General features: G+C 33.8%; 1 protein-coding gene across 1 annotated transcript in view; it reads right to left on the bottom strand.

Moving 5' to 3' along the window:
- Positions 1 to 523: 523 nt before the first annotated feature.
- LOC126176437 (solute carrier family 22 member 13-like) overlaps positions 524 to 11,267 on the bottom strand; it is a 123,634-nt gene continuing 112,890 nt past the window's right edge. The window contains exon 7 of the mRNA XM_049923594.1: positions 524 to 924. Coding sequence (XP_049779551.1) covers positions 748 to 924 — 177 coding nt within the window. The 3' untranslated portion in view covers positions 524 to 747. The remainder of the gene's footprint in view (positions 925 to 11,267) is intronic.

Genomic DNA, 11,267 nt, shown 5'->3' with positions numbered 1-11,267 from the left:
TCTCTGAAGACGAAAAAAATTCCGAAACGTGTCACCCATTCTTTGTGATTAGTAAGTAATTCTTGAGCTGCTGTATCACTTTTTATGTGACCTTGCCCTACTAATAACAGATCTACGTATATTTACTAGAATGGCCTCTAGCCCTGACGTGACTTTATGCCACACCTTTGTTACTAATGAATTTGTTGCTAGTTTTAGTAATCTCTGAGTTTCGTCAGTAATATATTTTTCTGCCCTAATGTTGTTTGGTGTCTTCTTTCGATCAAGAACTTTATTAATTTTCCTGAATCAGCGTTTGTCTTGGATGTACAGGGCTTGAAATTAAGAGTATAATCATTTGAATGTGTTAAACTATATTTACATAATAATAATAAAGACAATAATAATAATAATAACAGTAATAAGGGTAATAATGTATCATGAACAAAAAATGAGGTTATTTCATAAATATTATAGTTTTCATGTTTTACTATCTTTAAGCTGGTAGAATCGATTTGTTTGTTTTGTAGGTGTTCGAATCATATATCTGTTTCATTTGTAGATGTAACTGGTCTCCCTCACCACTTTACCATCATACCACTTGAATCATGGTCGTATCATTATTTCAGGAAGGAATTGCTTTCATTTCTGTTAGAATAAAGAACACCGCCTATATACTTTTGTCATCACAGTATTTCGTTTCTCCAGACTTTTGCAGGATCATGTCCACAGCTCCAGTTCTGCTCAGTAATATTTTCTCGATCCCCTTTACTTTCTGGTAGGAAGACCCCAGTACTTCTGATTCTTTCCTAGGAGTGAAATATCGTTTTTTGTCTCCGGGAGCTTCTCGTTAAATGACTCCGGCACGAAAGACATTAAAGCCGACATAATCAGTGTCACAGCTGCAAGCACGCTGAATACGATATGCATTCCAGAAGTCTTCCCCTGTAAACAAAAATATGAATGTCATATACTCACATCTAAATACACTGCCTGACAAAAAGGCAAGTGCGCAGGAGACGGAGAAAAAACTAAATTAAACCTCGCTGGCTCAGAGGGTATGCGATTTTATTTCAGTGATTACACAAGCGTATAAGATCACGAAGAACCTGGCAGTATAAGCCCAATTATCGGTTTGATGTTGCACGCCTTCTGACTTGGACTCGTCCTGTGAAGGCTGCTACAAAGCCGTAGAATCCTCTCCCGGGGCAAGTTGGTCAACAGCCGTCGTAACTCGTCCTTCATATCTCGGATATTGACACGGAGTCGAAGTTACGTCCGAGCTGGATCCACACGTGATCTATTGGGGGCTGACCTTGGTATCTTTGTACAAACAGGAGTACATCGACATCACGCTGACCGTTTATGGAGACACACTTAATTTGTAGAAGAGCGTTGATATGTAGAAAAATGACACCATCATACATTTACGCGAAAGGTGACACATGACGACTCAGGATATCTGCGGACGTACCGTAGAACTACCTCAGTCACTACTAGCCTTGACCTGATGTCATCAGGAGTACGCAACATCTCTGCGCAATTCGCAGAGATAACTCAGCATTTGACGTTTTTCACGTCCCTTAGATACTTTGTCAAGCCGGATAACAGCACTAAACACGAACGATACTAATGCGCTCTGGTGGTCATTCTACCTACCACAGAAAATTTTAACTCGGATCTTTCACGTCCCCGCCGATGATGTGCACGTCTACGAAGTCACATTGACATCCAATAATATGATCTGGATGTTTCACGTTGTTTTGTCAGGCAAGTGTACTTGTATTAAATATGTTTATAAAGAATTTTATTCGGAGATACTACTGGTATAAATGAAAAGGCTCACAAATGTAGTTCATTAAAATAGAGGTCATAATGATAAATGAAGTCGACGTACGTCAAACGGACCAGTAAATAATATGGTGGCTATCGTTTGTTATCGATAATTACAGAGAGTTTTATCAATGCCATAAAAATACATACAGTTTCTCATTTATATGATTTTTATAAGCGATCGTCATTCGTCATCATCGTTCACCAGGGATAGTAATTATCTTCAGATAAAGTGGTTTCTTAATATCACTCAGTTTCTAAACAAAGTGCATATAGTATAATGTACAGAAACATTTAGGTCTTCTAGATAGTGTTACAAAGAACGAACAGGACGTAGAATTCCGTATCTCAACAATTTAGCCAACGACTCTAAAAAGTTTTGAAAGAATGAGAGTGACTCTCTACTGGTTTGCGGTCCGCTCAAAAATTACCACCATATTCTGCACTGGATCTATCACCAATAAATCTACTATTTTTTAATTCAGACACTGTCCGAATCACTTCCTTTATTTCCGTCTTCCGGTCTGATTCTACGCTGCAGATCATCGTCAGGTCTAGTTGGAACAGCAAAAAGGGGCAACGAAAATAAAAATTACAGAAGTGTGACATTACAAATGTTAGCATCAGAAGCTACACAGTTAACAACAAAATATTTTGAGAACCCACACATACCTGGGGCCGCAAAATTCAGTTTGTCAGCTAACGTAAGGCACAAAGGTTATGGATGTGGTAAAAAAGAATATTGTATGGTCAGATGTGTTTATGTTATAGGCTACAAAATTTAGGCATAGCCATGTGACATGTTCATAAGTCATAAGCTACAATATAAAACCAGCGTCAAAGAGGTTCTTCCATCATAAAGGGAACTAAAATAAATAATGAAATCAACAGCTAAAAGAGATGATCATCAATAGCAGGTTGCGGTATGTACATCACGTCACACAATAAAAAATAAAAACCGATGTAAAAGACAACCTCAAGCACAGTGTGCATAGTACATTTTCGTTCCCAACTGTATAGTTTAAAAAAACATTGCAAAATTAACCTACTTATCTGATCAGCACAGTTTGAGTCTTCCACCTATTAAAATACAACTTTTACCTCTTAACACTGGCGTCGCGAAATCGCGTTTTATCATTGTGACCAAGTGTAAGGTTAACTGTTTTCTAGCGCTAGGGCCGGTAGATGCAGATTCTACACGGAGCTACCAACGCTTTTGACGTGTGCTGCCATTGTCCTGATTGTTTCGGGTACTTCTAGAAAGAAATAATTTTTGACTCTTTGTTCCAACAAGAAATTTATTCAGGCATTAAGTGATTAATACTGGCCTTCATATTAGTGAATGAGAATTCAGATAAATCGAGGACCGTTACTGTACGCTGAAAATTGGAAAAGGGGCAAGAGAGTTACAAAAATACTATAGCTTCTTGAAAATACTACAAATTACGAAACCGTTTAACGATAATAGTGTGAGAAATAAGAGTGGCCGCTAGAGTGCGATACCTACCGTAGCAGGTTGAATGATGAGCGACGCGGGTACAGTATTAATGGTTACACGCATGTCATCGGCTGCAATCTGTGCCGACTACCTTACACCCCGATCAGACAACAAAATAAACAAATTCATATTTGAGGACTGAGGAGAGACACCAGGCACTTCGTATCATATGTAGGAAGTCATAATAAATACTGAAGTAAGCTTCATGGGAAAATTCATTCTGCTCATTAAGATTCTTGTCAGGTTGTTTTCTTTTAGCAGTATAAATTTAAAGTTCCACAAGACGTCGTAGATATGTATTGCGGTTTCTGCCCCACCGGCTCCAGATCATAGAATCTATTGAAATTCATATATCGACCATGTGAGACCACTTCCACTTAGCTAAAAGAACAAGGGCATGATATTGAATACAAAATAAAATGAAGAAGTAATAGTAATAAGAACAGGAGAAGAACTATTTCGTTCAAGAACACCACCAAAGTAGAAGAGTTAAAGGAACAAAGAAGATAAAATTCAGACCCATTAAAATCAAAGCACTGCAACTCCAATTGAAATAAAACCAAATCGAAATAAATAAGTCACTTATTGAAAAATCTAAATCAAATCGCAAGTAAATACAACACATTGTTATGAAGACAAAAACAGATCTCTCTTTCTAGAACAACTAATCAGACCTCTCTTCAAGTATATAGTCAAAAGGGGGTCAAAATCGGAGCTCCCTTACACTACGCATCAATGAAGTTAGATATGAAAAAAATGAAGAAAATTTTGAAAAATGAAGAAAATTTTGAAAAAATCCGTGGGGTACCTCCTTTGACCGTCAAAAATGGCCGAAAATGATAAATTTATTTTTGGTGAAGATAAAAATTGAAAGACAATAAATAAGATTTCTTATATAATAAATACAATGTCAAATACTGTTAATGAAGAAAGCAATGGGAGTATGAATGAAAGTGAACTTAGAAATAGTCAAACCAATATGTGAGCTAATTTTAACAACATGTCAGTTCACAGGCTACAACAAATCTGGAAAGCCAACAACATCCGTGGTTATAGTTCTCAAGATAAGAAGAAATTAATTTCAAGACTGACTACTATAACACACCACATGATTCCAGATATCTACATGATATGACACTTACAGAACTCAAATCGTTTTGCAAAACCTACAAAAACCGAGGCTACAAAAAATTTAACAGAGATGCTCTTATTAAACATATGGTATTAAACCATACCCACTTACTCAACTACCGTTTTATAACGAGGATGATGAAAATACTTTAATCAGTCCTATATCACGAGGCAAGCTTAATGTTGTTAAGAAGGAACAAGCCCTCAAAAGTAGGCTCGAAACTTAGTTATTTGAACAACAAGAAATAACATCTTGTGACGATCCTGTTACAGCATTTTTAAAAGAAACATCGAAAGCCATGATTAAGAAATTTGAGAGCGCTCTTCACAAACAAAATTCACTTAAAGTTAATGTTCTACTAATGTGTGATTATATGAAAGGAAGAGTAATACAAGAGTTTAACTTTAAGTCTAAAAACGAAAGGATCTCAGAATCAACAAACCTAACCAGATATATGGCACAAGTTAGAAAACATTTACTTAGAGAGATGAGTGAGTTTCAAGGAAGAGGTTCTGGTTGGTCTCTCCACAAAATTAAAACACTTGAATTAAGACTTAACACATATACGCCTTATGCAGGAAATTCTTACTTTGAGCTTCCAAAATTTATTAAATCGAGAAAAGCTGTACTTAACATCAAAAATAATGATAACAAGTGTTTCTTATAGTGTCTAAAAGCTTATTTACATCCACCACCTCGCAATGATCATAATCCTGATCGAGTTTCTAAGTATATTAATTTGAAGGACGATAATGATGACGCATTTAAAGATATAACATTCCGTGTCACACTTAAAGATATCCCCAAAATTGAAAGAGGAACTGGATTGCAAATAAATGTGTTTGGCTATGATTGAAAAGGAATGATTTATCCTCTCTATCCAAATAAAGCAAGAAAAACTTCTGATCAATCTGTCAATCTTTTATTAGCAACTAAAGGACTGCAGAGACACTTCTGATTGATTTGAAACCTTTCTCATCTAATTTCTGCTCAAGTAAGTAAACACAAAGAAAAGAAGTCTATTTGCAGAGGTTGTATGCTACACTTTAACAATGAAACAAAATACAACAATCACATCCAAGACTGTTGTGCTAATGATGCTGTGAAACTACTAATGCCAGAAGAGGGTTCAAAAATTTACTTTAAAAACATTCAAAATATAATGCAGCTACCATATGTGATTTATGCTGACTTTGAATGTCTAAACTGTAAAATTGATCCCAACAATCACAATCCTACCAAACAAACAAGAAAATGTCAAAAACATGAACCATGTAGTTTCGCTTACTGTGTTATTAAAAATGAAACGTTAACCGAATTTAAACAGTACAGAGGTCCAGAAGCATCAAAGAAGTTTATTGAAGACCTAACAGAAGAAGATTCACCAAGTATATACTGTAAAAATGTTGTACATCTAGAAATGACTGAAGAAGATGAAGCCATATTCGATAGTTCAGAATCATGTTTCTACTGTAATTGAGAATATACAACTGAAAATTATAAGACCATACACCATGATCATCTTACCAGCCAATTTATAGCACCAGCATTAATAATTGTAACCTTAAACTTAAACTACCTACATTCGTTCCAGTGTTTATGCATAATCCTAGTGACTATGATTCTCATTTGTTTATCAGAGAATTAGTCTGCACGAATGAAGAAATAGATCTTATTCCAAACAAAAAAGAAAAATACGTATCATTTACTAAGCATGTTAAAGAAGGCATTAAGTTAAGGTTTGTTGACTCATGTAGATTTATGTCCTAATCTCTTGCCTCTTTAGCTAATAAGCTTAAACCAGAGCAAATACCTCACACAAGAGAATACTGTAATGAAGATTCATTAAAACTTGTAAGTCAAAAGGGAGTATACCCTTACGATTTTATGGTTTCATGAGACCAGTTTAAAGAAACACAACTTCCATCTATAGAAGCCTTTTACAACAGCCTTGAACAATCAGATATAACGAGCAAAGATAATAAACATGCTAAAAAGATTTGGAAACATTTTGATATGAATAACATTGGTGACTACCATGATTTGTATTTAAAAACATATGTTATTACTAGCTGATGTGTTTGAATGCTTTAGAACTACATGCATGAGCGCTTATGATTTAGATCCCACATGGTATTACACAAGTCCTGGGTTGGCTTGGAATGCTATGCTAAAAATGACTCAAATAAACTTAGACATGATAACTGATTATGATATGATCCTAATGATTGAAAAAGGTGTAAGAGGAGGAATTTCCCAATGCTGTCAAAGATATGCTAAAGCAAACAATAAAAATATGAGAAACTATAATCCAAATAAAGAAAGTAGTTACCTTGCATATCTTGATGCAAACAACTTATATGGATGGGCTATGAGTCAATATTTGCCTACAAAGACTTTCATGGCTAACTAAACAACAGATAAAAGATCTTGATATTGAAAACATACTGAAGAACAGTAAAACTGGCTACATATTGGAAGTTGATTTAGGATACCCTAAAGAACTCCATGATCAACACAAAGACTTCCCATTAGGTTTAGAAAACATGTGTCCTCCAGCTTCTAATCAAACTAAACTCCTAGGAACACTACACAACAAATAAAAGTATGTTATTCACTACAGAAATCTCCGAAATGTCTACAACTAGGATTAAAGTTGAACAAAATACATAGCGTAATTCAGTTTAAACAGTCTGCTTGGTTAAAGAATAGATTTAAATACATAAATGAGAACCAAGGCAACCAACGATTTCGAAAAGGACTTTTATAAATTAATGAACAACAGCGTATTTGGAAAAACTCAGGAAAACATTAGAAAGCGAGTTGACATACGAATTGTGGGTGATGCTAAGAAGTGTCTCAAACTCATACCAAAACCTAACTTTAACCATCGAACTATTCTTACTGAGTCATTAGGTCACATGAGCAAGACTAAAGTGCTCTTTAACAAACCGCTATATGTAGGAATGGGTATTCTACAATTATCCAACATAACTACAACATAATGAAACCCAAATATGGAGAAAACATAAACATTTGATACAAGGATACTGACAATTTAGTCTACCACATCAGAACACAAGACTTTTACCAAGATATGAAACAACACTTTGATACAAGCGATTATCTCCAGAATAACATATACAACTTGCCCCTAGTTAAGAGGAAAGTCTTAGGTAAAATGAAAGATAAATTATCAGGCAAAATCATGACAGAGTTTGTTGGATTAAGATCAAGAATGTATGCGATAAAATATTATGACAAAGAAACTAAGAAAGCGAAAGAAATTAAAACAAGCAATGTGAAGAAAGATTTAAACTTTGATGACTATAAGGACCATTTAACACAACAATGCGAGATTTACAAGTCTACGAAACTAATACAAAGCAAACACCATAATGTGTATACAATTGAATTAAACAAACTTGCTCTAAGTTACAAAGATGACAAACGATATATACTGCCAAATGGAATAAACACATTACCTTGGGGACACTATAAAATTGAACAAGAGTTAAATAAATAATAAACGGCCAGATCTAAGTCTTCCATTTATGTTTATTAGTATTTAAATGTGTATGTGTGTGTTTTAGTATTAGTGCTTTTATAGGTTGTTCTTATAAAAGAGGCCATGTGGTTCCCACTTAGACCCTCAAAAATGGCTGAAAATGATTAATTTATTTTTCATGAAGATAAAAATTGAAAGACTAAAAATAAGTTTTCTTATATAATAAACGATATATGATGAAAATAAAACTATAACTGAGCTTAAACAGTACTGTAGAGATAATGGTATTCGTGGTTACTCTAAGTTAAAGTAGATAGATCTAATAAGTTTAATTAACACATATGAAGCAAGTTCAATGATAACTAATCAAAGGGAAGAGTTTACAACAGAAAACAAAACGATAAACCAACTGAAACAATATTGTAGGGAGAAAGGTATTAGTGGTTATTCAAAGCTAAGGAAAGCTGATCTTATAATCTTGATTAACTCTTATCAACAAAGAAACAATCAAGATGAAACAACATAGAATAACCAAGAAGAAACAACCAACCAAGACGAAACAACCAGTGAAGACGAAAAAACAGAGAACAACCAAGAACAAACGATATCAATTAAAGTAAACCTTATAAAACAACTGATCCAACATCTGAACCCTGAACATGTTGTATGTTACTTTCCAAACCCTGTGTTTAAAGGTATAGTAATCGATGTTCTCAATAACCTATCAAGAAAGAAGTTGGCACTGATATCCCAACTAAAGAATCTGTACAAAGATTTTATTTATTTGTTTAGGAAACAATTATGTTGGAGTTACATTACTTCTAATTATGCACAATCACTTTCATTCATCAAACGGTTCAAGAAATACATCGATTGGATCTCCTTATCAAGAATACAAACTTTACCCACTAATGATATTGTTGACAAATATGCTGATAAACTTCATTGGGACATAATGTGTAGAAGAAGAGAATTTTTTAGTAGACAATATCGTTATCTCAACCAAGATTTCGTTTTAAAACATAAAGAACGTGTAAGACAATATATCAGCTGGTCAACATACACATGAGAACATGCAGGAAAGATGTCTGAAAACTTCCTAAATCAATTTAAAGAAAATATTGACTGGAAAGCCTATAGTGATGCATACAATTAAAAAAAGCATTCAACAAAAAGTGCCATTGAATTCTGTTGAAATTTCAGAGAATACTTAGATTGGAATTTTCTCTCTTGTAAAAGGATTTTACTCACAGAACCTTCTGTAAATAAATTTGAAGATTTTATTAATTGGACAAAAGCCTCACCCTTTTTGAACAAACCATTAGTACGAAAATATCAAGATAGAGTCTGTTGGCGAGATGTACTTTTACAAGATAAGAGTGAAAGTTTTATTCTTGAATTTGAAAACAGGGGTTCAAACTTAGATGATCTTATATGGAGCTGTGAGGATAGAAAGTCCTCTGAAAAATTCCTAATGAAGATCAGGAACAAAATCGAAATGGTTCTATTCTTAAGATGTAATGAAAGTGTCAGCCCATCCCTCAACAACAAACTGTTGTTACTTTAAACTGGTTTAACTGCGATAGAGAACTCAGATGAATGTCCAGTGTGTAAAGAAACAAAAACTCTAATGTGTAAAACCTCGTGCAATCGTGTGTTTTGGACTGAGTGTAAGCTTACTGTGTTAAGAGATAACAACACTTGTCCTTTATGCAGAACTATTATAAGACAATCCAACAATAACAACAAAACTGACATAACTACTGATGATGTATTTGATTTTGATAAACCAACTATTTCTGATGATCAATATGGTACTCAAGAAGAACTGGTTTCACCTTGAACATCACAAAAACAAAAATGAAATTAAAAAATATTTTTACTCTTATAATAAATAGGATGAAGGTAAACCAAATATCCCATTCAAGAGCCTAAATGAACTTCCACTAAACGAAACACTATTAATCAAAAAGACTGAACTACTTAAAACTAAAGTTGGAGCTAAGGTCGTTGTTTACATAGACGACTACAAGGTAATTTTACCTGATCGTTACAATGAAGCATTTGATAAAAAAAAAACAGAAAAGTTATTAACGATGGTAAAGAACAATTATATCAATTTAAGTGACAGTGGAAGTTTTCACAAGATTGAATTTACAGGAAAATCAAATGAAAAACAATCAGAACCAGAAATTAGCGATAGTGAGTAACTGCTTTTAAGTTTTAAATCTTAGTTTCATATCTGCTTTTATGGTATTAACCATTAAAGCCCAAGCTTAACAGTGTTCATGTAAAACCTAACCTTTCATAACTGTCTTTCAAGCACAGCCTCGAGTTGTTTTTGTAATAAGATGTTTTTGTGTTTACACCTTTCCATTTCTGTTTCTGTTTTGAGTTTGCCTATTATTATGTTTTTCAGTTTTGGTTGTGATGTATGCCAGTCTCGTTTGTTTACTAATTTTTGAAGGTCAAAGCCACACTTGTTGTTTAATTCTTCATAATATCCTATTGTCCTTTTGAGTTGTTTCTTATTAAGCACAATTAGCTCTTTGAAGTTTCTATAATCAATCTTTGCACCTAATGTGTCAAAGTGTTTAGAGATGGAACTTTCCGCGTTTGTTACATACAGTGGATCAATATAAGAAAAACATTCAAGAGTTAATACTACATTTTTGATACCGCCATACGATTTAATGTGGTATTTTGTTCTTTCTTCTAAGTCTTTCGTTTTATCATATTTACACACAATGCAGTTATCATCAATAACATCATTAATGTGAAACTCTTTGCGAAGGTCTTTAACGGCACCTAATGAAAACAAATAATCGCAAGAAATAGGATTAGTTGCTGCCTTTAAAACAGCTGTAATATGCGATGGGGTAGCTTCTTTTGATCTTAGTTGTTTGTTCTCTCCTTCTAGTTGTTTAATTGTATTTGTTAGTTGGTATTGACCTGTCTTTCTTATTGATGGTAAAACTTCCTTATAAACCCAATCATGAAATTTTCTGCTTCTTTCAAGTTATACTCCATAACTAAAGAATATAAACCAGGTTTATTGATAAAAACTGTGTGTGGTTGTTCGTTTAAAGGGAGGTCTAATCTTCTCCTCCCTTTTGTTTGTTCATTTAAAGGGGAAGCAAATCGCTCCTCCCTTAGTTGTTAGAATGTTTTTTGATATTTAAGTTTGACATGATATCTAATTGCTTCATGCATATTTTTATATTCTAGAATCTCTGCTACATCCTTACCTTTAACCATATCTTAACATCGTTATCTTAAACAGTAGTAATAAAACTAACAGATCTTGTTTTAAATGT

The sequence above is a fragment of the Schistocerca cancellata genome, chromosome 3 (assembly GCF_023864275.1).
Source record: "Schistocerca cancellata isolate TAMUIC-IGC-003103 chromosome 3, iqSchCanc2.1, whole genome shotgun sequence".
NCBI lineage: Eukaryota > Metazoa > Arthropoda > Insecta > Orthoptera > Acrididae > Schistocerca > Schistocerca cancellata.
This window is presented reverse-complemented; position numbering and strand designations above follow the sequence as displayed.